General features: G+C 43.4%; 1 protein-coding gene across 3 annotated transcripts in view; it reads left to right on the top strand.

The window, feature by feature from the left end:
• MNT (MAX network transcriptional repressor) overlaps positions 1-27,713 on the top strand; it is a 62,336-nt gene that overhangs the window by 5,795 nt on the left and 28,828 nt on the right. The window contains exons 2-5 of one of the 3 annotated variants that reach the window (XM_072138189.1): positions 19,071-19,165; positions 19,328-19,662; positions 21,081-21,122; positions 25,392-25,503. In XM_072138189.1, coding sequence (XP_071994290.1) covers positions 19,071-19,165; positions 19,328-19,662; positions 21,081-21,122; positions 25,392-25,503 — 584 coding nt within the window. Of the gene's footprint in view, positions 1-19,070; positions 19,663-21,080; positions 21,123-25,391; positions 25,504-27,713 lie in introns of all 3 variants that reach the window. The other 2 variants (XM_072138187.1, XM_072138188.1) reach the window with 2 other exon arrangements.

Genomic DNA, 27,713 nt, shown 5'->3' with positions numbered 1-27,713 from the left:
ACACCAGATCATACACTGTAGTAGTCTCCTTAGCTTCAGTCTATGGTCTGTAGCTGCCTCCTTATTACACCAGTCTCAGATCATAGACTGTAGCTAAGGAGACAACTACAATCTATGATCTGGTGTAATGAGGCAGCTACAGTCTATTCTCTGGTGTAATAAGGAGACCGCTGCAGTCTATGGTCCAAGGCTGGTGTAATGTCTCCTTATTACACCAGAGCACAGACTGTATCTGCCTCCTTATTACACCGGAGCACAGGCTGTAGCTGCCTCCTTATTACACCGGAGCACAGGCTGTAGCTGCCTCCTTATTACACCGGATCATACACTGTAGTAGTCTCCTTAGCTTCAGTCTATGGTCTGTAGCTGCCTCCTTATTACACCAGTCTCAGATCATAGACTGTAGCTAAGGAGACAACTACAATCTATGATCTGGTGTAATGAGGAGACTGCTGCAGTCTATGGTCCAAGGCTGGTGTAATGTCTCCTTATTACACCAGAGCACAGACTGTATCTGCCTCCTTATTACACCGGAGCACAGGCTGTAGCTGCCTCCTTATTACACCGGAGCACAGGCTGTAGCTGCCTCCTTATTACACCGGAGCACAGGCTGTAGCTGCCTCCTTAGCTTCAGTCTATAGTCTGTAGCTGCCTCCTTATTACACCAGTCTCAGATCATAGACTGTAGCTAAGGAGACAACTACAATCTATGATCTGGTGTAATAAGGAGACTGCTGCAGTCTATGGTCCAAGGCTGGTGTAATGTCTCCTTATTACACCAGAGCACAGACTGTATCTGCCTCCTTATTACACCGGAGCACAGGCTGTAGCTGCCTCCTTATTACACCGGAGCCCAGGCTTTAGCTGCCTCCTTATTACACCCGAGCACAGGCTGTAGCTGCCTCCTTATTACACCCGAGCACAGGCTGTAGCTGCCTCCTTATTACACCCGAGCACAGGCTGTAGCTGCCTCCTTATTACACCCGAGCACAGGCTGTAGCTGCCTCCTTATTACACCCGAGCACAGGCTGTAGCTGCCTCCTTATTACACCCGAGCACAGGCTGTAGCTGCCTCCTTATTACACCAGATCATACACTGTAGTAGTCTCCTTAGCTTCAGTCTATGGTCTGTAGCTGCCTCCTTATTACACCAGTCTCAGATCATAGACTGTAGCTAAGGAGACAACTACAATCTATGATCTGGTGTAATGAGGCAGCTACAGTCTATTCTCTGGTGTAATAAGGAGACCGCTGCAGTCTATGGTCCAAGGCTGGTGTAATGTCTCCTTATTACACCAGAGCACAGACTGTATCTGCCTCCTTATTACACCGGAGCACAGGCTGTAGCTGCCTCCTTATTACACCGGAGCACAGGCTGTAGCTGCCTCCTTATTACACCGGATCATACACTGTAGTAGTCTCCTTAGCTTCAGTCTATGGTCTGTAGCTGCCTCCTTATTACACCAGTCTCAGATCATAGACTGTAGCTAAGGAGACAACTACAATCTATGATCTGGTGTAATGAGGAGACTGCTGCAGTCTATGGTCCAAGGCTGGTGTAATGTCTCCTTATTACACCAGAGCACAGACTGTATCTGCCTCCTTATTACACCGGAGCACAGGCTGTAGCTGCCTCCTTATTACACCGGAGCACAGGCTGTAGCTGCCTCCTTATTACACCGGAGCACAGGCTGTAGCTGCCTCCTTATTACACCGGAGCACAGGCTGTAGCTGCCTCCTTATTACACCGGAGCACAGGCTGTAGCTGCCTCCTTATTACACCGGAGCACAGGCTGTAGCTGCCTCCTTATTACACCGGAGCACAGGCTGTAGCTGCCTCCTTATTACACCGGAGCACAGGCTGTAGCTGCCTCCTTATTACACCGGAGCACAGGCTGTAGCTGCCTCCTTATTACACCGGAGCACAGGCTGTAGCTGCCTCCTTATTACACCGGAGCACAGGCTGTAGCTGCCTCCTTATTACACCGGAGCACAGGCTGTAGCTGCCTCCTTATTACACTGGAGCACAGGCTGTAGCTGCCTCCTTATTACACCGGAGCACAGGCTGTAGCTGCCTCCTTATTACACCGGAGCACAGGCTGTAGCTGCCTCCTTATTACACCGGAGCACAGGCTGTAGCTGCCTCCTTATTACACCGGAGCCCAGGCTGTAGCTGCCTCCTTATTACACCGGAGCCCAGGCTGTAGCTGCCTCCTTATTACACCAGAGACCAGACTATAACTGCCTCCTTATTACACCAGATCATACACTGTAGTAGTCTCCTTAGCTACAGTCTATGGTCTGTAGCTGCCTCCTTATTACACCGGAGCACAGACTGTAGCTGCCTCCTTATTACACCGGAGCACAGGCTGTAGCTGCCTCCTTATTACACCGGAGCAAAGACCATAGACTGTAGCTTATGTCACCAGCGATACGTGACAGATGATTGGCGCCAGCAGTCTCATTATTCCCCCAGTGTTTCCTTGTATATCACGGGCTGTAGATATCTCATTATTGTAGCTCGGTAACTTAGCAGCAGTGACTGCGGTTGTCACATTGTTACATCCTTGTAACCTGTCAGAGCTCTGGCTGTAGCTGTCTCTTTATTACTCCAGTTTTACTTTACGTCCTCGTTTTGGCTTGCACGATTCCGGTATAATTCCTCGGAGTGATATCAGTAGATTTCATAATTGTAAAATGATTGGTAGCTGTGAGCTATGCGGAGCCTGTGCTTGTAAATAACACCCGGCTCCCGCCCTGGCAGGTGCCTGCGTCTGTTACTAACATCCATCCACCCATTACTGCATTGTGAGCATGTGATTGCGCCGTGTACCCTGTCTATTCTCTAGTTACATTGATAGAAAACCGGTTCTCATAACGTCTTCCATATTCTGGGTCACCTACAGAAGCCTCTGCTGCTGTAGCTGTATACTAGCGTGTAATGCGACAATCACTAGAATAATATTGCATATCTTCGTAACACTTGCAATATCTTATTTCGCACCTATATTATTAGAGACCCGGCGTCGTACGAGTGACGGCGCCAGTAGATGCCTCTCTCTTCGATCCTTTCCGTAGACACATTTGTATGCGAGTCATTGGCGATGATGTCAAGGAAACCACCGCCGTCTGCTGCAAAGAGATTAACCATCTCAGACATGGCACGGACCTGGTGGCGTTGGCGGTTTGAGTCTGACCGCCGCTACGCTGTATATATTATACGCCTGCAGCGGTGATTTCATAACAACACATGGTATGAAGCGTGTTGTGTACATACAGTCCCGGCCGGTCAAAGTCTGTTCTCCGCAAGGTCCAGGGAGCATTGTGTATAAACACTATATTCAGTGCGCTCACCCTCCTCACAGCCGCATTGCTGCGCACTATTTCTCTTGTTTATTTGCCGGTTTAATGATTTTTTTTTCCTTCCTCTAGCACAAATGTATAGGGGGTGGAGTGGAGGCGGCTCCTGAGTGGGACAGATTCCCCCACCCTCCCCTCTTTCCTCCTTTCACTGCTGTGTCTGGTTCTTGGGAGAGCCCTCCAGAGTACATAGGAGATGGGGGAAGGGCAGACACTACAGGGCAATCCTTATTAACCAACTTCCTGCTCATGCACAGCCAGAAATCTGAGCTTCCCAGTAGTGGAGACTGCAGAATCTGCATTATGTTCTGCCTCGCAGCCCGGTGATTGCTGTTATGAATAGGCTGCGCTTTTTTATGTTTGAGGTTTTTTTTAATCGTGTTTGTAATTACTGTACATTCTGGATGACGTTAAAAAAAAAAAAGTAGGAAAAACCGACCATTTTTACTGACAAGTTGGAAATCATTAATACGCAATACTGTGATCTGTAAAAAGATAATCGGCATGTAACGACCTGCATGAGCTCACCAAATACCACATCATTTTTCTTTCGCTATGGATGTTAGTGGACTGTTGACAGCGCTAAACCAAATTTTTAAATATGTTCCAAAGGGGAACCTACTACAGTATAATCTGCAGCTAGTGTGTTATAGACCAGGAGGAGCTGAGCAAACTAAATAGTTTCCTATCTTTATGTAGCAGGCTGAGAAGGTTGCATATAAAGTCCTATATGCAGGCAGCATGTTATAGAGCAGGAAGAGCTGAGCAGATTATGCATATTGTCCTATATGTCCCCTATGATATGTAAAGCGCTAGGGAATATGATGGCACCATATAAATAAAGATTATTAGCTCAATAAGCAGATTGTACGTAGTGTCCTATCTGCTGACAGCACGTTATAGAGCAGGAGGTGTGAGCAGATTGTATGTAGTGTGTCCTGAAAAGCTTCTACATAGTGTCTTATATGAGAGTACCACGCACTAGAGCAGAAGGAGCTGTGCAAATTAACTTGTTGCCTGTAGAAAGGAAACTATATATAATATCCTAAGCTCTTCCTGCTCTTTAACACATTGCCTAAATATAGAACAATATTGGTTGAAGTTTTAAACGCCGGTCTTAAAATTCCTCCCGCCAGAGTGGTTGTAGCCTCTATTTAGCTCCGGACACAATCTCCGCTGGGTCGGACCTGTCTAGACCAGGTCTGAACAGGAGAGATTTCAGCTCTAGTCTTTGATGGTTTTCTGGCAATAATAATGTATGGATATATATGTTATAACTTTATCCAACCTAATCTCTGCTCTTTCTATAATGTGAAGTCATGGGGTGGTCCTATAAGTTACTCGCCATGTGCAAGTCTCCATATAGAGATACAACTGCTTTCTTGACTTCCTAACTTAGGGTTGAGTTCTCTGATCTTTCTATATACTGAACAGTTGTTGCAGTGGGCCCCGTCTCTCTTATACCTGTATGCCCCACACATCATTAAAAACTAGAGACAATACTTGGGCATCCTGGTCAAGCGTCCACTTGGAGTCTCACTAAGGAATGCCAAAAAAGTCCCCGTACACATTAATATATCATGAAGATGTGATGTTAATCCTGAAAGCTATGGTTAATAGCAATCTAATCCTTTCATGACCTTAAACTACTTGCCAGGTCACAAAGTTCAAAGTTAGGGACCTCTTAAAATAGTCTGGTGTATGTTTGGCAGCAGAGCCCTCAATAGATAGTAAATAGTCTTTTATGTCACTTATTTACATACGACATATTATACTCTGTGGCGAATTTGTGCGTTACACAGTGTTATTGAATCTATAATATTTATCTTGGCTCACAATCCTCCCATTACTGTTTGATAACACAACTCTGATAAATGGAGAAAATGAAACTGAAAGTATAATGGTGGTTTTAAGAGACCCAAAAGGGCATGTCCCAAATTGTTCTTTAATTCATGGTGGGTGAAGGACTAGTCATAAAAATGTACATTCAGTGGGGCTTATTCACTTGTGGCCTCCCAAGGCAATTTCAGTGGGTGTTAAAAACTGCAGCAAGAGGTGTCTGGCCTATTCCTTTTTCAGTGTCATGAATTACACAAATGTTTTCTTCTATAAATCTTGCACAAATCTGCATCAAAACTGCAGGAAACTGAAAAAAAACCCTCTACTGTTGTGTCTTAAAGGAAATCAACAATGAAAAAAAACCTCCAAATACTCATCTTCATCTTCACACGCTGGGATCACCTAGAAAACAAACTTATAATTTGCAGCCCGGACATCTTGTCCCCTCGTTCAGTGTTGCTAATTATAAGTTAGTTTTCTAGGTGATCCGGTGTAAAGCTTATGGACAGCAACGGGATCAAGATAAAGTGTAGCGGAGGGCCTAACTTGCTGATCGGTAGGGTTCTTGGTGCAGAGACCCCCACAGATCACCCCACAGGACCGTTGGACCCCTCTTTGCTCCGTCGGATTAATGGAACAGATGGCTGCGCATGACCATTCTACTCCATTAGGCCTCATTCACACGGCTGTTCAGGGGAGGTATACACAGCAATGTTTATGCGTCGCATATACGTCCCCCATAGGCCAGCAATGGGCGCTCTGGGCTGTACGGAATTCATGCGCCATATATCGCTATGGAGAGGGGCGGGGTGAGCAGCGTTCACCTCCTCCTCTCCTCACCGGCGCCGCCGTGTGCCCGCCGTGCTACTCTCCCTTAGTTTGACAGAGTGACGAGGGGTCTGACCCCCACTGAGACCCCCACTGATCAGCAAGTTAGGCCCTATCCCTGTTGTGGGAAACAGAAACTGTGGCCACCCATCGAATGAGGCCACTCCATGGCTGGAACCAGCAACTCAGCTGTGGATTCCACTATAGTATTTTTGGAGCAGATTTTGTCACCATTACACGTCCTCACACCAGAGGGCAAGGATCAAAGAATTGTAATGATACAAATATTAGAACAGCCAACTTTTTTGAGGCCAGATGAATATGGTAGACCTGCTGTTGTGCTAATTTTGTCATTTTTACATTTGTAATTGCGTTCATTATTTTATGCAGAGCAGGACACCTTCTGAGGAGCTCTCGGAGGTCACAAGGCCAAGTTGTGCTTTATCTGCAGCACATTGATTGTGCAGTCACGTGGCCTGAGATCAGTCCTCTTAGGACAGGAGTGAAATAAGGACAATTCTTTCTTTCATAGCACTTGAAATGCTGACTGTAAAATAATGAGTTTTTACTTCTGGTGGTTAGCGGACATGAACTTTTTAATTTCGCAAACAAAAAGAGATTGTTGTTTCCATTGATTTGTGAAGGAAATACAGAAAGGTTCCCTGAGTAAAGGTTTATTATTATTTCTGAATGTTGTTTCCATTATCTTTTTGCATTTACATTTACTTTTTCTGTACATAAAGGAATTTCCACATGGGCATACTATATGTCAATGTGGACCTGCCACAATTCTGCTTTATTACATTGGGTTTCTATAGAAATACAGAAGCTATTGTTGGGGGTGTATAATGTTTATCTGAATTGTACCTTTTTCTTGATAGTCAATGCATCAATCTATAGATATATAAATGCAAAGGAGAACTTCCTCCTCGCAGGCTTGTGTTTCCATACTCCTCAACCTTTTTTAGTAACAGACTCATGATGAATCATAGAGACTTGTGATTCTGACTCTAATATACTAAAGGAGAGCAGAGGAGATGATCTCCACAGTGATTTATGATAAAGGTGGTTGGTGCAATAGAGATATGTTATGGGGGCACTGGGGCGACGCAGCAGTTTTCACTTTCTACCACAGGTGCCAGAACCTGTCCCTTTGTAGAACCTGTACAAAGGTTGATCCAAAATAAATGAACAAGTGACCTCCTCCTCAAATAGGAAATATTCCCCTATATCTGCCAAAACTAGATTTCTCCAAGTTTGTGCATAGTTTTTTTTTTTTTAATCTAGAGAATGTTCTTTCACTTATTTGAAGTCTATTGGCTTAGAAACTATAGCTGGGAACACACAAACAACGTAAAAAAGTGGAAACTTTCAACATTTACTGGCAATTAAGCTCCTAAGATTTCTCAACTTCTGCAATGAAACCACTTGCAGTTGTCCAAAGAAGCAGCATCCTCAACATTATTACAGGCGGTCCCCTACTTAAGAACACCTAACTTACAGACGACCCCTAGTTACAGGCAAACCTCTGGTAATTGGTAATTTACTATACTTTGGCCCTAGGCTACAATAAACAGCTATAGCAATTATTAAAGGTGTCTGCAATTAAGCTTTTATTATTAATCCTGCTTCTTATAACAATCCAACATTTTTAAAATGCAATTGTCAAAGGGACTGAAAACAATTCAAAAATATACGGGTTCTGACTTGCATACAAATTCAATTTAAGAACAACTTGTATTATTATTATTTTTTTACTAACCCAACATTGAACTCTTTAGTTTGACCTAATCTACTGCAATGATTTGTCTATAGGTATATTCACACAGTGTTATTTGCAGTGGACTTCAGAATTTACAGCAAAACCAGCCCCTAATATATCTCCTTAAACTGGCCCTCTCCATGAGGCTCATCCATGTGCAAAACTGCAGGAGGATTTTCTTTAGATTTTTGCTGCAGATCCAAGAGATAGGTAATGGATTGGATTTTGAGGCAGAAGACCTCAAAATCGAATGTCAACCAAGTCAGTTTCAATGATATTAGAACCGTATATTGGTATTTGAATACACAGTATACTACTTGATGTTAGAATTGCATATAGGCAAATGTGTTTGATCCCAAATCTAGATATTCTCCATATTCTACATGAGCAATTGGATCCCTAGGCTGGAACAGACCGCATAGGATAGTCTTAAATATTGGACAAGGACTAGTAGCACGGATTGCTTGGGAATGGTGGGTACTAAAGAAAACATTTTTAACAACCATTACTTCAGCTAGAGATAAGTTTGCTGATGAACACTAAGTCTATTGATGTTTATTATTATTATTATAATTTATCAAGTACCTACACCTTAACTGTGAACTGACCCTTAAACTGTGTCTGGTCCTGTTGGCTAATTTACATTGTCTGCTGCCTGTCACATATAGCCGGTTTTGTTGTGATGGTGCACAGGTAACCGTGATAACCCTTGACACGTACTCGCTTCTAGTAATTTGTTCCATCCTATATCGGCTACACAGGTCTTGACCTTAACTTCTTGATTGGTATCATTTTACAAAGAGGAGTTTATCAACATCTGACAGTTTTCTCTGTCTTACCATGGTGCTTGTTTTATTCCTCCCTATGATCCAGGGTAACCATCATTCTTCTCCACATTCTCTATCATGTTGTTACAATATGATAGACCTCTACAGATGTAACAATTTGTGAAGTTTTTTGATGTGTGTTGTAGTTCTGCTGATCTACTTCCCTTAATTATGAAGCAGTTTTTATTGCATTTCCCTTTTTTTGCTCGTGGAATACTGAGGATATGATACATTTCTGTACAATGCTTGTACAATGTGTATCAAGACTAAGTCTTTGTAGCCGAAACGCGTAGATCAGAACCGATTGTGTTTTACCCGATGTACGTCTATGCTGTATGCTGAATAAAGAAAAGTTTATTTTATAAAGACCAAAGAGCCTGCGCTGGAGTTTTTTTTTCGTTTTCTTCTTTGTGCAATGTGTATGGTTCATCTTAACATTCTGCCCTGATGGCAGTAGCCTTATTCCTTGGAAAACCCCTCTGTGGCCCAAATACAAAATGTACTTCCCTTACCCTGTATCACTGATTCTGCGGCATGACCCCTGATTTCCAATTTACAGCTAAGCCATATTTGGTGGTTACATGTATGGTGCAGCCAGGCAGTGGTCTAAGGGTGACTGCTTTACTGTAGAATAGTAGCCAGTAGACACTGGAATTATATTAATCGTGTCCTCTGAAAATGGCAAAGCTAATTATGACATCATACCACTAGGCTGCGTGGAATAAGTGTAAAGGGAACATGTCCTCAAGAACAGGCACAATAAACCTTACAGAACCTCCCCTACCCCCACACTGTGTCAAGTGCAGTGCAGGCGTGCCAGCGTAACTCTGCCTCCTCCCCCCGTTAAAATATTTCCCCAAACTTTTTCTGCCTATGTCTATGTTGACTCCGTCGACCACCGCTTGGCTTCACCTATTACGGGGTGCATGAAATAGTGAGAAGATCTGCCGTTTCCCACACTGTGCTCACTGCTAAATGCACCATGCAGTGGAAGGGACTGTATTCTGGTAAGGACAGGAAGTGGTCAAGGAGAGGACTTCCTGTCTGATCAGGCCGGTATACAATGAAACACAGAGGTGTCAATCAAGAGTGAGGTGCGGTTCACTGGCAGCCTGGAGAAAACTTGACTCTTTTATTCAGAATATGACTTATGTCTACTCATTAGCATATGATAAAAATGCCTGTAATTAAGGTACACTGGTTCAGTGGCAGATACTTTTAGGTGATACGGGGAGGACTTTTAACCGTGTAACAGCAGTTATTACTAGTCTGAGGGGTACAATTCTGGTGTCAGATCTTTGTTAAGGGTGTCTTCATTATGACTTGGGGAATAACCCCAGGTTACTTATTTGTTGTAAATCCGCAGCTAATTTTTTTTCCACAATGTGTGATTGGGATTGTCACAAAGCCCATACATTACAAAGCTACTGTAATGTGTTGTGAATTGCTGCACAGAAATTCCTTGTATTACAAACACATTGCATCAATCATACCTTAAATTGGCATCAATCTAAAGCGTCTTCTGGGCAGTTCCAAACTGTGAGGTTCTCCTTCCTATACCCTGCTAAAATGATCTGATTCTGCAAAAATAAATATAGTAATAGCTGTTTTATGTATGAAGTGTAAATATCTACTTCTATTTTATGACATATCTCTTTGCCACCCACACAGTTAGTATAGTACATGTGCAATGCCGACACTGAATATAACAACACTGTAAGGATTTGGCCTTTTAACAATCTGAATTCTATCCAGTGTTCAATTGCCAAATGTGCTTTTGGCTTGTTATCACGTTATTTGTGGTCAGAAGCCGACCTCCCTAATGGAGCCACATCAGTTCTAGCAGCTTGGCTTCACCTGTCCAGTACAGCTACATGAAACTGATCTTGTGGTCTACAGTATATGTCATACTACTAAGATTTCTTCACACTTTACTTGTAGAGAAACTCTATATTACGGTATTCGGGATCATAAGTACTTTGCTTAAGGGATATAACATACACCCGAAATTCATGGACCAACCACAGTGCAGACGAGCATCATAGTGATATATGATAGAAAATGTCCCTGCTTCCCTGCGGAACAGCAGCGCCAAACTGGAATCATGATTCACTATCATAAAATAAGCCTCTATTTATGATCGAGATCTTAAGTGCAATTGTTTTATTATATTGACTGTAAGTCCAATAAACGCTTCCTGGATCCGGGAGGGTTGAGGATATCATGGTACAAGTCTATATGACAAATGAGACTGCATAGCATGTGTCGTAGGTTTGAGTGTAATGTATAGACCCTTTGGGTTCAAACTTGTTATTAATTCGAACCAGTTGCTTGAAATGATGTGTTTTTACTGAATATATGTCTGATCCTGCTGCTAGGATCTTCAAAAAACAATTGTATTATGTGTAGAAACTAGGCAGCAAGTCCCAACAACATCACCACCACTGGGCCCATGAGGCATTACACTATTCCTATTGAAATCAATGGATCTCAAAGTAATACAGAGAGATAAGTCCTTGCAATAGAAGGTAGTTCTCTGCTGTCTCTCTGATCATGCTCAGGCATGGGGACCTGCACACTATATATATGAAAAATCCTAAAAGAATTTTTAAAATCTGAGATATGGATATTTTGTAGGCCTTTTTTAAGTACAGGCGGTCTCCTACTTAAGAACACCAGACTTACAGACGACCCCTAGTTACAAACGGACCTCTGGATGTTGGTAATTTACTGTACTTTAGCCCCAGGCTACAATAATCAGCTGTAATAGTTATCAGAGGTGTTTGTCATGAAGCTTTATTGTTAATCCTGGTTCTTATGACCCAAATTTTTTAAAATCCAATTGTCACAGAGACCAGACAATTCTGGCTGGGGTCACAATTATAAAATATACGGTTCTGACTTGCATACAGATTCAACTTAAGAACAAACCCTACAGAATCTATTTTGTACGTAACCCGAGGTCTTGGTATTAAGAATTCAAAGATGAACGTGTATGTCTCTTGTCTTGATGCACTTATATAGGGTTACGTGTATGAAATTCGCCATCCCCAACTATGAGAGGGTCAACTTAGGTTGTCTAGTGTCGTTTTCTTGTAACGTTTCTGGTGAATGAACATTGATTGCTGACCTGAATAGATTACAGCTTTGGTTTGGCACAGACTGCGCAATGTCACACTGAGCTTCTATTTAATCAGGATCTCCTAGTGCACAGTGTAAGGATTGAAGCCAAGGAAGCATTCTGTGTGAGAGCCTGGGAACATAGGAAGAGGCCTACTCTACGCTCATGGCTTTTTAGTCTGTAGCATCCTTCTCCCAATAGAGTAGAAGCATTCATTCACAGAACTGGGCACTGTCATAAAGGGGCTTTTTATGTGTGCCATCCTTGTACCAGGCATATCATGTGGACATAGTGTCCTTTCCTCTAATGAAGAAAGGGACGTGTTGTCTTGTAGCACTGTCCTGCACATATCGATATTATCAAGTGTATGTGACGTTTGCAAATTCCATTCACATTTAGGTTTACTAAAACATTAAAAAATGGTATATATGTCTATAATACATATTTGCAGACAATGTATAACATTTACATATTCACTGGTGCCTCACACATGGCATCTTTTTGGAACTACTCATTAGAGCAGATCTGGCCATTGTGCCGCTCAAGGGCCACATGTGGCCCTCTATCTCTGACTGGTCCACGTGAGAGCATTGGAAACTTTGAATAATGATGCAACTAGCTGCTGCATTTTTTCATTGGGATGTTTTATTTACTGTTTTTTTCTATGTAGGGATAGGTTATATATTGAATAGAGTATATAAGTACTCTGTAGAACTGAGTTAAGTATATTAGTCTGGCCCTCTAAGATCATTCCAATTTCTCATGTGGCCCTATGGGAAAATGAATTGCTCACCCCAGCATTAGAGTGTATGGGCATATATTATAATATTTTTATTTTTTACACAAATTGTAGAGCACAGATGTGACCCTAGCTGGGAATACTGGACATCTCAGTTGGGAACATTTCTTATTTTTTATTTAGCTTCTCTGACTAAAAGGGCATCTACCACCAGGATGAAAGACTGTATGCAAATGAGCCTGAGGGGCTCCAGGCTCCTTTGGTGTTAATGGAGTCTGGAGCCCCACATGCTCATTTGCATACAGTCTTTCATCGTGGTGGTAGATATCCTTTAAGGATGCCCAACTTACCGACAGATTCTAGTAATAGATGGACGTCTGGTAAAGCTCTCCGGATGTTCATAATTTAGTAAAGTTAAGTCCCAGGTAGTAATGATCAATTGTAAAAAATAAAGCCCAATGAAGCTTTATTGTTCCCATGACACCCACAAATTTTAAAACACTGCCATTGGGACAAAAAGAAAGTTACACTTTCAGACAAATTCAACTTAAAAAGAGACTTACAGAAATGTCTTGTGCATAACCCAAGGATTGAAATTGGATGAAATTTGCATACCCTGACAGTATTGTGTCCTAGGTTGGCAAACCAGTATGTAATGTAAAGGTGTGGTCCGGTATAAAGCAGAACAAAGGGAGGAACACAGGGAAGATGCACAACTGGAGCAGTGTTTCTCGGATTCTCCAGCCAACTAGGTCATAATAATTATCCCTATATAACCTGTGTCTTCGCTGCTTAGGTTATGTGGCTGCAGTAGCGCTCTCTGCATATTGCGATGAACTGCACCCGTGGGTTGTAGTATCTTGCGATCCTGTTTTTGTGTATTTGTATCATGTAAGCTCAAGGAACAGTAGTCAGATACTGGATCTCTGTTTATTGGGCCATAATTCTTCAGAGACACGTACCATTATATTTGAAGCATTGGATATCATATACATTTTTTTAAAACTACTGGTATATTCTTCAAAGTCATGATAGGCCATAAGTAAATCCACTTAGAATATTTTAGAAAATCTATGGGAAATGTCTGAAGCTGAAATTTACCTAGGGGATCCGTATAATTAGGCTCCATTGGAACTGATCCACTGTTTTTAGGGCGTGGTCACACATGGCGTAAAGTCTGCTCATGTGCCGATGGCCATAGGAAAGATAACCTGAGCCACTAACATGGACAGTAAGAGGACCTTCTCTGATGTTTGTAACTAGGTAGTCGGCTCACACATTGGTAGTGACAACCACAATGTGTATGAAGCCATAGAGATGAATTTGTCGGTGTGCTCTCTGTTGAATCATTGGATGGCACACCTAGGAAAACAACATGTGTGCATGAGGGCTTTGTCACAGGGTACAGGCCTATAACGCTTACGTTTTTAGCTCCTTCCCATATCCTTTCATGTATGAAAGGCATTTCATTGACATGTATGATGTAATTTGGGATGTATATAGGATACTGTCCTTCCACATGAGGACATCAAAATAACAAATGGTTACTCACCTTTTCCCTTCTGTTTTTAGCCTCCCATTCAAGGGTGCTAGTTGTGGCTGCCCTAATTAAAACCTGACTCTCCTAGTAAAAATAAACCTCTTATTTATGAGCCCTCTGTGTCTCCTAGAGCTGCACTTTTCCATTCATATAAGTTTTTCTCTTGTTACTTTAACTTTGGAAAGAATGTTTGTCTTGTCCTGAGAAACTTGCTTAAGTGGGCCGTATTTAGTGTTGATGCTGCCCTAGGAACTCTCAGTGCATACGCCCCCTATTGGAGTCGTCAAGCTAACGCCTCTGCCCATAGCCCCCAGCACGTTACTAGACGAGATCAGCGCTGGACCCAGGAGGTGTCTCTCCAATGATTCACTGTAACCATTAGATTCAAAAACTGCTTCAGGCTGTGTTCACATGATCCGTTTGCCTTGTGTTTTAAAACACATTGGGAAAAATATGTCATCACATGTAAATACATTTTTTTTTAGTAGCAGCATGTGTCCCATCGGACCCCTGCTCTCATGATCTGTAGGGGTCCCATCACTGAGACCTCACCAATCAGCCGGTGAGGCCGGGGGGCATTTTTGGGCCGTTTCTAAGCAGTCCGTTAAACGCATGCTGTTTTTTTTTTTTTTTTTTTAAACACATCCGTTTTTTTTCGTTTTCCCTAATACCAATAATATCATAATTGGAGGAAATAGGACAAAAAAACTGAAAAACGGATGTGCTTAAAAAAAAAAAAAAAAAAGATGCGTTTTCAAAAACTCATGCGTTTTTTAATGGACTGCTTAAAAATGGCCCAAAAACTGGTCCAAAACGCCAAGACACATGTTGCTACTTACATAACGTGTGTTTGATGCGTTTTACCCAATTAATTTAAATTGCAAACGCGTCATCAGAATTCGGCCTCCAGATGTGTTTGCACTTGAATTACATTTACAAAGACAACTCTAGAACAGTGCAGGGGAGTTTCTCCAGATCACATCTGCATTACAGTGAAACGCTTGCGATCAGGAATGTGCTTTGTGCACATGCGTATGGGAGACTCCTCCCACTGCGCATGAATTGTGTTCATAAATGTAATTCAAGCGCAGCGTGTGCATGTAATCACCAGGAACCTAGGTGTCCCCTAACCCTAAGCCAACTACACCTAGTCCTACTAACCCTAAGCTACTGACCCACTAACATAAGGGGGAGTTGGGGGCGTCAAAAGAAGAAAGCAACTGTACTTGCCTTGTTTTGTGCCCCGATTCATATTTGGTTTGTATGTATACAGAGGCGCAGCAGTGACATCACAACCAGAGTGGCAGCAGCTGCAAGGCCCTGGCTGTGGTCAGTATAACAATTACATAGGCCGCAGGCAGAGGCTGCACAGGGGGCGCTGTGTGGTGATGTCACTGCTGTGACTGTATACATACAGAGTCTGGGTGATGGGGGGCACAGCGCTGCACCGGAGCACCAGAGGATGTAAGCACAACTGCTTTCTTGTTTTTACAGCCTCCTCACTCCACTGGTAAAACCCCTTTAATCATGAAGGCCATGTATGTGTATATATTGTATATAGATTTGTATATATACACACAGGCAGACTTGTATAAGTACATGAAAACAGAACCAAAACCAAGCTCAGTGTTGTGTAGTGAGGGGATAATTGTGAGATAATGTGTAACACCAGCACTTACTGTAACTCCAGCAGATCACACATGACGTCTCTGGTTGGAGTAATTCTTTCTTCTTCTTCTATCTGGAACAAGTTTCGGCTTCTACTGGATGAGAACTTGGTTTGGATTTAGAAACATAAAAAGTTAAGCCTGTGTCCCACGTTACATCCATGTCACACACCCTGCAGCCCCACGTTACATCCCTGTCACACACCCTGCACCCCCACGTTACATCCCTGTCACACACCCTGCACCCCCACGTTACATCCCTGTCGCACACCCTGCACCCCCACGTTACATCCCTGTCACACACCCTGCACCCCCACGTTACATCCCTGTCACACACCCTGCACTCCCACGTTACATCCCTGTCACACACCCTGCACCCCCACGTTACATCCCTGTCACACACCCTGCACCCCCACGTTACATCCCTGTCACACACCCTGCACCCCCACGTTAAATCCATGTCACACACCCTGCACCCCCACGTTACATCCCTGTCGCACACCCTGCACCCCCACGTTACATCCCTGTCGCACACCCTGAACCCCCACGTTACATCCCTGTCGCACACCCTGCACCCCCACGTTACATCCCTGTCGCACACCCTGCACCCCCACGTTACATCCCTGTCGCACACCCTGCACCCCCACGTTACATCCATGTCGCACACCCTGCACCCCCACGTTACATCCCTGTCGCACACCCTGCACCCCCACGTTACATCCCTGTCGCACACCCTGCACCCCCCCCCGTTACATCCCTGTCACACACCCTGCACTCCCACGTTACATCCATGTCACACACCCTGCAGCCCCACGTTACATCCCTGTCACACACCCTGCACCCCCACGTTACATCCCTGTCACACACCCTGCACCCCCACGTTACATCCCTGTCACACACCCTGCACCCCCACGTTACATCCCTGTCACACACCCTGCACCCCCACGTTACATCCCTGTCACACACCCTGCACCCCCACGTTACATCCCTGTCACACACCCTGCACCCCCACGTTAAATCCATGTCACACACCCTGCACCCCCACGTTACATCCCTGTCGCACACCCTGCACCCCCACGTTACATCCCTGTCGCACACCCTGCACCCCCACGTTACATCCCTGTCGCACACCCTGAACCCCCACGTTACATCCCTGTCGCACACCCTGCACCCCCACGTTACATCCCTGTCGCACACCCTGCACCCCCACGTTACATCCCTGTCGCACACCCTGCACCCCCACGTTACATCCATGTCGCACACCCTGCACCCCCACGTTACATCCCTGTCGCACACCCTGCACCCCCACGTTACATCCCTGTCGCACACCCTGCACTCCCACGTTACATCCATGTCACACACCCTGCACCCCCACGTTACATCCCTGTCACACACCCTGCACCCCCACGTTACATCCCTGTCACACACCCTGCACTCCCACGTTACATCCCTGTCACACACCCTGCAGCCCCACGTTACATCCCTGTCACACACCCTGCACCCCCACGTTACATCCCTGTCACACACCCTGCACTCCCACGTTACATCCCTGTCACACACCCTGCACCCCCACGTTACATCCCTGTCACACACCCTGCACCCCCACGTTACATCCCTGTCACACACCCTGCACCCCCACGTTAAATCCATGTCACACACCCTGCACCCCCACGTTACATCCCTGTCGCACACCCTGCACCCCCACGTTACATCCCTGTCGCACACCCTGCACCCCCACGTTACATCCATGTCACACACCCTGCACCCCCACGTTACATCCATGTCACCCTGCACCCCACATTCTCCCCTCCCTTGCTCAGGCTGCTTTTACATCACTTCCTATACCTTATCCCACCAGCACATGCATCAGACCTGTGATCTTCCTGAGCTGCTCCTCCCCCACAAGTCACAGGGTCATGACCTCATTGAAGGTCCCATATCTACTGCAAGTAATAAAAAGTAGTGCTGCTCCACCAGCACGCTTGGCAGACCGACACGGGGCGGCTCCTGGCAGATTTTAAATAAATAAATTGAAAAAAAAAATATTTTTTAACTCCCCCCACACAGGATAGATAACACTTCCACCCCCTGTCACCCTAGGCACCGTGTCCCCTAGGCATAATTACGGCCCTGTGCTTATGTCTGACTGACTTTAGAGTGCCAGCTCAGTGACTCATGTGACTGGCAGTGAACATCTTGCTGAGCCTGTTGGAGGTGAGGGCACTGCTTTCTCATACAGGAAGAAGGAAATGACTTTTTTATGCAACTTTTTTTTTTTTTTAAATGATGCAGCATGTTATTGCAGATACTTTGGAAATGTAATTCTAACTTTATCAGTATTTTCTTATAGATGTAGAAATATAATAAATGGTTCAGTTTATTTTAAAAACAGTAAAATAAGTTACAATCAATTTTACAAAAAGCCATAAATATTATAGCAAAAAGTGGCATATGTAGCGACACAGACAATGTGATACCGGCCCATGGCATTCTACACGTGTACAGACCATTTACACTTTGCATGTGAAGGAGAAGCCACAAATGGCTTTGCTGGCAAACGCTCCATTTTTTTCTTCTCTGCGAGAAGCATGTGTTATGTATTAGCTAAGAGTCAGAAGGGAATCTCTAGATCTGCTCCTCCTACCACATCATGGTTACTATGCCAGTGACTAAGTGCTCACTGAAGTGGAGCAGAACCTGTTTGAGGAAGTTTTGTGCCCTTACTGATTAAAGAGCTAGAACATGTATCCGCCTCTACTCTTAGTATGCATTGGTTATGCTCTGTACTGATTTTATAGAAGGGTCCGCAATCAATGTCTCGCTGTCATGTTCCTTTTTGCTTAAAGGAAACCTGTCACCAGGAGACCCATTTTTAGCACTCCCCCAGTCCCCACAGAGCATAGTACATACACTGACAAAGTGTTTTTGTATTAAAAATTGGTTTTACAGAAAACAAGATATGTTATATTGTACCTTTCATTAGCATGTGCTGTGTGACTAGGCAGTTGCCAAATGGGAGGGGCTGGAAAGGGGCAGTGCTAAAAATGGGTCTCCTAGTGACAGGTTCCCTTTAAATTTAAAATATTATTATATACACTTATTATTATATACAATAGTTTCACTTTAGGTTCCTTAAAGAGGTTGTTCGAGATTAGAAATTAGAAAAAAAGTTGATATATGGGCGGGGGGTGTATTAAATCAGCTTTGTTTTGAGTCAAATTCAGTTACTCCTTATCATAACTGGAACCATCTGATGCAAATGGAATTGTACATAGCTAGAATTGTTCAGAGGTCAATTGGATAACATTCAGCAGGATTACACTAATGCATGAAAGGTCACTTAGATGTAATGTCATTTTTAATTTTTTTTTTACCCTTTCATTGCAGAGGAAGACGATAAGATTGTGCTGGAACAGGAGGAAGAGGAAGAAGAGGAGGAAGAAGAGGAAGATACGAAAATAATTTCTCGAACAGAAGAATTGGTAAACCAGGCCCCTCCTGACCCTGCTTCTCCACCAGTGCCTGCACCTCCTCCACCCCCACCTCCTCCTCTACCTACTCCAGTAGCTGTCATTCCCCTTCCTGTGGTAACCAGCACTCCTCAACCAGTAGTCCAAACATCTTTGTCACCTCCTGTTGTTCAGCGCCAGCCCACAGTTGTCAATCCACCTGTTATCAGCAAAGATGTATCCCTGGCTCCTGTCATCCAGCGGCCACCAGGACCCGGACTCCCAGAGATCAAATCCACAGCTTTGAGTGTAGGAAGTCCGAAGCAGTTGCACCCTTACTCTACCCCTGTGCTGGCAATAACACACCACCACATTGTGCAGCAGCAACAACAACAACAGCAACCTATACAGCCCCAGCCAGCAGCCCTCCAGCACCCGCAGCAGCAATCTCCAGGACAACCCCTGGGTGCACTTAGATTATCTGCAACAGATGATGGAAGGTCGAATGAGCAAAGAAGGAGACCTGGAGGGTAAGGACTCGCTTATTAAGACCCAAACTGGGGACTTTGGTGTCTTACTCTACCCTTCTACTTTGACCCATTTTTAAAATGTTTGTATATTGCATTTAATTTGGACTTGTAGAGGCAACGTTTCAATTGACAATCGCAGGCAGGGGCTACAGGTTGGAACCCAAGGGAAATGCAATTCTGAAATTGAGATTGCTTATAGATTTAGAGAGTTAGTCTGTATGGTTATTCCTAAAATGGTCCCATACCAAGGACAGTAGATTTCTTTCAAAAGTTGTACATCAAACAACAAGTTGTTGCATATGCCATCAGTGTTTTATTGGTAAGGGCCAAATAATTGTTACCTGACAGTAGCCATTTTAGTGACAGGTGCCATGCCATACAATACGAGATGTCACTTCTTATTTGTCCAACGCCCTTTACAAAGCAACACCCTGTGAAAGAATCATAATTTATACATGTGCCTTTTCCTTTCTTCTGTTCTATACCTTCAAGCTTATCCCAGATCACATGGTGACTTCTCTAGCTACTGATAAAAGGGGTGAGTTGCACCCGATAGGATGGGCCATGCCATCAAAATCCATCATGATAAATGACAGGTACTTGCTAATAGATCCAGGCACTGTACTAATATTCTTATATTTGTTATCCTTGGCTTGCCTCCTTCTAAAATCAACTTTTTAAGAAGAGCTACCCTAGCTCCTCCATGCTGTAGCTTCACAGGCTGTTACACTGTGCAGGAGCGCTTCCTATCTCACACTGTATGTTAAAGCTCCTTCACTACGCCTGGATCTATGAGTAAGTGCCCCTGGTTTATCAGGCTTGATTTTGATGGTATATTTCCTTTAAATATTATCAGTCAAGTAGACAGTCCCCTTTTTAATTCTCTTTTCAATTAAATAGGACACACATTCTAAACGGCCATGTTGAAAGTACTCTGTACTCTTGGATAATTCACTTTGTAGGGTGTTAGCTGATTTTTTCATAAAAACATCCGAGCCCTGCAAAGCTGAGGTCTCTGCTCATGCTATACACTGCCTTATACTATTCTATCCATGCAATATAATGGAACTGCTGGCCAGAATTGTAGGTTACGTTTACTCTTTGTAAGATTACAGATCTTTCTGAGACAGCAGTGAAACTTGAGTGCTCTTTATGTAGTGCTGCATGTGGTCGGTCATATGGTCAGCTTTATTCTTGGAGCCTTTAGCATACAGAGTCATTTTGAACGTCTATAATCACTTACGTCTGAGGCACAGTATAGTATTATTGGTCCCTAACTGGTTTATAGCTCACTCTCTTATGAATATATTCTCATTTTAGACTCTTGTTTGTGGAGTGTTTTTACACAAATGAGTTTTTAAGGCAATAAAATAGTGGATTATATAATCTGTTTTCCGCTCTTGTTCTTTTGCCTGCAGGGCTGGCACTCGGGAAGTTCATAATAAATTGGAGAAAAACAGGTATGTAATTAGCCCGGGCACTCTCCCTCCTTTACCAACTCCCCAGACCATTTATGTGGTGTCTATATAACGTTATGCTCCGAGCTAACCGATTAATGTAATATTTAGTATGGTTGTTGCACTCAAGCAGTTTGTAGCTTAAAAAGACGTTTTTGCGCACTTAATAACCACATAAACATTCTCATGGTTCTTGGTGCATTTTATTAAACCATTAATTGCGTTTAAATACCTTTTTTTTTAATACCACAAACCAGTAAGTTTCAGGTTCTGCTGGACCATTGCCTCCAGACAAGAAGTGACTAGTAGAATCCAGCAAGTGTATGTTATGTATTTTGTTATGTGAAGAGTTAGTCTGCATAATAAAATGTACTTCTGTGTTACTTATTATAAAATGATATTAAGTTGTAACCTGCCCATAGCTGCATTCACAATCTTACTTGCTTCAGAGCTGCAGTTCCATAACATATCTTACTCACTTACATCTCTTTCACACTAATGCATGCTAAGGCCTGGGAGAGCATACAACCTTACCATGGCCGTGCGCTATAGTCTTCTATTTGGACCGATACTGTGCAGCCTGGATATCGGTTCCTCACCCATTAGTGTGAAAGAGGCCTAAGTGCCTACAAAGAACCTGTTTGTCTTTTTACATCAAGCGCTGCACAATTAGATGCTGGAGAGACGGTTTCATCCAAAGGGATGCGTCTTCTCTAAGAACTGGCAGAAATGTGGATGTGACTCTGGCGTATAATCCAAATGGAACATTAAAGGGAAAACCTTTACCATAATTTACCTCCCTGAACTAACTGCTGTGCGACGTAGGACTATGCTAATTGTTTTTATTGCCTAGCTGCTCCCTTCATGATAAAACTTTATCTTAGAACTATGCAAAATTTGGTCGAGCACTTCAGGGCTCCAGCTCCACAACTTTCTGGACCTGAAGAGGGAAGGATGAGGGTAGCCACTGAGCAGTGGCAGTGTAGCACAGGCGTCATTACTGCTGTGGAGCTGGAGCCATAGCCATGAGGTGCAAAAACATTTTGCCCTAGTTTTTCCTAAAAGTAAACCTTTGGCACAGATGAAACAGCTGAAAAATAAAAAAAACAAAGGTATGGGCAGCATGTATAGGCATAGCAGTTAGACCCCATCCTAACGTAGGTCCCAAAGCCTTGGTTTGAGTAGGTAAATCATGGTAACAGATTCCCCTTAAAGTGGTTGTTTCGATTCCATAGTTTGTAAATAACGTATAGAAAAAAAAAAGGTTACTATTTACAGGTTGACAGGCCTTGATGATGTCCTTTTGTGATGTTTAGGCTGCAGTAGTGACCTAAACAGAAATTTAATGTCACAAGAAAACACCATGTAGGCTGCCTGAGCTGGAATAGAGGAGATGTAGACGGTTGTGTTTTGAGTCGGACGGATTGTTATCTCAAATTTTAAGTAGTACTCACCAATTCGATCCCCTGCTGCTACAACGCTCTCTGTTCTGTACTGGCTTGCAGTGATTTGTGGCTGTAGCTGATCACTGGCCTCAGCGTTAATGCCAGCATGGAAGCATTGAGGGTGGTGACGATGGTTAGACATACAGTACATGTAAAGCTCTACCAATGCAGCACTTTATGATATCTTATACTACAATGTATTTTCTTAGCTACTCTGTTTTATATATTTATAAAGTGTTGAATAAATGGCAATAGATAAATGCTGAGCACCACTTCACTAAATGCATTTGTGAAATTTGTATTGTTGCGCCAAGGGCTGATTTTATCCTCTTTGCTGCCTAAGGTGAAAATTTAAATATCGCATACATTACTCCCCTCATGGCAGATGCAGCATTGGTTGTAGCCTTCCCTTAATTGAAATCTACCATCAAAATAATGCATGATAAACCAGGGACACCTATTAATAGATCCAGACATTGTGACTGTGGTAATCTTCTTATATTTGTTATCAATGGCCTCCTGCATTTTCTCTGCTCCGGATTCACAGGCTGTTACACTGTGCAGGAGCACCTCCCGCTTCCACTTTGTGGTGAAACTTCCTCTGCTGCAATGAGATCATAGCAGGCAGAGGGAGGGGGAAAGTGCTGTGGAAGCAGGGGGGAGGGTGAGACAGTGTAACAGCCTGTGAATGTACAGCACGAAGGGGCTCTAGTAACTCCTCAGGAGCCCATCAGGCTCATTAGCATAATTTAAAAGTTCATTTTCGCAGGAAGGAGGTCATGGATAACAAATATAAAAATATACCACAGTCATGGTGCCTGGATCTATGAGAAAGTGTCCCTGGTTTATTATGCTTGATTTTGATGGTAGATTTCCTTTAACCCCTTAACGCTCTGCGCCGTAGCTCTACGGCGCAGAGGTATTAGGGATGTATTAAGAGGGCTCACGGGCTGAGTCCTCTTCATACAGAGGTGGGGGTTTTTGCATTTTGCACAAAACCCCCACCGCTAATAACCGCGGTCAGTGCTTGCACCGATCGCGGCTATTAACCCTCTCAACGCCGCCGCCAAAGTCGCCGGCGGCGTTTAAAAGACGGCAGCGCGCGGGCGCCGCCATCTTTTTTCCGATCACCACGCCCCCGAACGTCATCGGGGGGCGGCGATCGGTTACCATGGTAGCCTCGGGTCTTCTTTTGACACGAGGCTACATGGCTTATGCTGGTTCGTTACAATGAGCCAGTGGCTCATTGTAATGTATGACCTGCAAAAATGCCATATATTGCAATACTGTAGTATTGCAGTATATGGTAGGAGCGATCTGACCATCTAGGGTTAATGTACTCTAGATGGTCTAAAAAATAGTGAAAAAAAAAAAGAAAAAAAAAGTTTAAAAAATAAAAAAAATTAATAAAATATTAAAAGTTCAAATCACCCCCCTTTCCCTAGAACGGATATAAAACATAAACTGTAAAAATCACAAACATATTAGGTATTGCCGCGTCCCAAAATGCCTGATCTATCAAAATATAAAAACGGTTACGGCCGGCGGTGACCTCCGAGGCGGGAAATGGCGCCCAAATGTCCAAAATGCGACTTTTACGCCTTTTTACATAACATAAAAAATGATCAAAATGTCGCACAGACCTCAAAATGGTAGCAATGAAAACGTTGCCTCATTTCGCAAAAAATGACACGTCACACATCTCCGTGCGCCAAAGTATGAAAAAGTTATTAGCGTCAGAAGATGGCAAAAATTTTTTTTTCTTTTTTGTACACATTCGTTTAATTTTTGAAAATGTATTAAAACACAATAAAACCTATATAAATTTGGTATCACCGCAATCGCACCGAACCAAAGAATAAAGTAGGCATGTTATTTGGAGCGAAGAGTGAAAGTCGTAAAAACTGAGCCCACAAGAACGTGATGCACGTGACATTTTTTTTTCAATTTTTCCACATTTGGAATTTTTTTTTTCAGCTTTGCAGTACACGGCATGTTAAAATAAATAACATCACGGGAAAGTAAAATTTGCTACGCACAAAATAAGCCCTCGCACAGGTCTGTACACGTAAAAATGAAAAAGTTATGGATTTTTGAAGTTGGAGAGCGAGAAATCGGCCGAAAAACCCTGCGTCCTTAAGGGGTTAAAGTATTTAGCTGGCCGTATTAAATTAAGGCCTCCTGAACCCAAACGTAATATCAGACTGCAAGAAATGGGCCCTGGTTCGCTGTTTGTGGAACATGTGTCATTTGCAATTGAGGTCCCTTCACAAGGCAATGACCGTAGAAAAGGACCTGTCCAAGATGCAACCACGGGCAGGAATAGGACCTGTACAGAGTTTTGTGGCTCAGACAATCTGCTCATACACTGGGCGGTGGAAACCTCAGCCATATGTACGAGCCCATAGAAATACATTGGAATGTGTCCAAATCAACGTTGGTGTTCCCTAGGCCTAGGTTGCCCAACAAATACTTATCCTTATCTGCGTCTGACCACCCTTGAAGTACACTAGATGGTCATGCCTCCAAAGACCCAGTGCAGATCATACATGCCTTTAAAGTCCCAATAGATGTGTGAGCAGACCTTGCAGACAGGCAGCAGACTCATGTGAGGTCCCATATATTCAGAAAACAGGAAATGCCAGAAGACATCACAAATATTTCACTGCAGGATACAAAACAATCCGGTCATGGGTGGAAATGTCAAGTCGTAGGATTGTTTATAAGTAATAGCATATTCTAGCATATGCACTTGTAGGCATTGTGTAGAAAATCACTAAAAGGGTAACAGTCTGATCATCCCGTTTCCTTTTATTTTCACCTACAGACGAGCACATCTGAAGGAATGTTTTGAGACGCTAAAAAGAAACATCCCAAATGTAGATGATAAGAAGACTTCCAACCTCAGCGTATTAAGAAGTGCTCTCAGATACATCCAGGTAAGGTTGTAAAATCAATATTGTTAGTCTGGCAGAATCCTTTGACAACAAAACTGGTCCCATGTAGTACAGGAATGGAGATCATTCACTTTAGTTTTAGTTTAATGTATGAAATAGTCACAACCAGCATTTTGGGACGTAGCAGTTGGTGGTGCATGTGCCACGGGTTTTGGATGCTAATGTTGATGCCATTAATCCAGTGTATCTTGGTTGGGGCAAATCTTCTGCTCTGCCCTTTTCAAACAGAGAAGGTGTCATGATATGGGCCTCCCACCAATCTGATATTGATGGCCCGTCCTAAGGAAACCCTGTGTATTGCTTCTATTACTCTGTCCAGTAACCCCTCTCGCGAAAATTGTGGCAATTGAATCCAGCGCTAATTTGCTCTGCACAATGTCACAAACTATCGCACAGTATATTAATGTCACGGGTTATCTACCGCAGATTTTCAATGCCAGCAAATAACATAAAATTTTAAACTTGTTCTACAGAAATGGAATAGTAAATGATTGGGTTTTGAAATCCCCTTCACCACTCGCTTTTCCAGTACCCAGTGCCTCCCGCTGGTATCACACAGGCACTTGAATAGTCTTGTGAGATATCGCCTCGGGCACAACAATCACATGCTTTGGGAATTGTACAGTGGTAGCACAAAAGAGTCAAAACCAAGCAAACTTCAAACAGCAGGAAACATAACCCAGAAATCTAGAATAGGGGGAAGTAAGATTCAGCTGGGTATTGTGCAGGAACCGCTGAGACCTTTTTGTTTTTTATCTCTAAAATGAATTGTTCACTTTCCTGAAACTCCTGTTGATAAAATATTGTACTTATTATTTATTGGGTTCACATCTGTGTTTTTCAGTTTCCATGTTTGGTCCCATCATTATATTGTCAATCATAATGACAAAAAGGCTGGATCGTTTTCATGATGAACCCCATTTACTTAAATTGGGGTCTTCATCATGTTGTCTGTTACTTCAGCCCTATGTTTAATTATAGATGTAAATTAGGCCAGTGCCCATGTGTGAGTGCAGTCAGTGTGCTAGACTTTCTGGACTGAGCCTCGTATCTCTGGACTGAATCTAGCATATCAGTTCAGTCCATTGATAGGAGGCAGGGCCAGCGCCAGCACTGGGCATACGTGGGCAAATGCTGGGGCCCAGAGCTACTGGGGGGGGGGGGGGACCACATAAGGCTGTACATAAGGAATTCATGGGATGAGGCAGGGGGCTGTATCTAATGAATCCATAGGGAGTGAGAGGGGCTTTATATAAAATAACCATGAAGGTTGTTTGGTTTGAGAAACTAGGGAACAGGAGACTACTGAAACCTGTAGCCGACCCTGATAGGAGGTTCAGGTTGGGAAATCCTTTTAGCTCACAGCGCTTTTCTTCGACTGCACTTAGGCTGCGGTCACACAAACCCAACTCTAGCACATGGAGGTAGGCCTTTGTCTGATCGTATATGTGTTTCCAGTGAAATGCTTGTGTCCTGTATTGGACCAATGCAACGTTAGCATCATGTGTGACAGCACCCTAAGGGTGATGCCACACATGGCGTTTTGGTCCTTTTTAAGCAGTCCATTAAAAAAAACGGTTCCAAACGGCATTGGCATCACCCTAACTCCGGTTCAGTACTCGGCCTGTTTAGGTTATAAGCCACTAAATGGTCAATAAGAAGAACCTGTTACCAGATTTAGGGTACGGTCATACATACATCTAGAGCTGTGCTTAAAAGCGCAACTGCCTTGGCCCTATCTCATTAGCATTTAGTGAAACATGGGATTGCTTACTGATCGCATGCGTTTAACTACAAATGCACTCAGGCTGAGGCACGCCCCCATTGTGCTAGTGCTGCGCGTGTACACGCAGTGCTAGCAGTAAGTGTGGCCATACCCTTAACCTTCTTTAAACTATCAGCCTCCTCAGGTAGGATGTGAAATTCAATTTTTAGAATTCCCTTTTATATGTGAATTCTTACATTTACCTAAAGACATTCTTCTCCAAAGTCATGCAAAAATGAGAAAAGTCTTATTTTCCCTGAGATTAATCAAATTTAGAGTCTTGAGGGAAGGGGGGGTGGCTTCAGATACCCCTATCTTAAGTTCTGTAGTATCTAGAAACATTATGCATATATAAAAGAATCTCATCTTTCAGATTTCATTAGACTTGTACCTCTGTGATCTAAAGAACTGGAGGTTCAGGAAGTTA

Source organism: Engystomops pustulosus, chromosome 2 (assembly GCF_040894005.1).
Source record: "Engystomops pustulosus chromosome 2, aEngPut4.maternal, whole genome shotgun sequence".
Lineage (NCBI taxonomy): Eukaryota > Metazoa > Chordata > Amphibia > Anura > Leptodactylidae > Engystomops > Engystomops pustulosus.
Note: the sequence above shows the minus strand (reverse complement) of the source record. Positions and strands in the feature narration are given on the sequence as shown.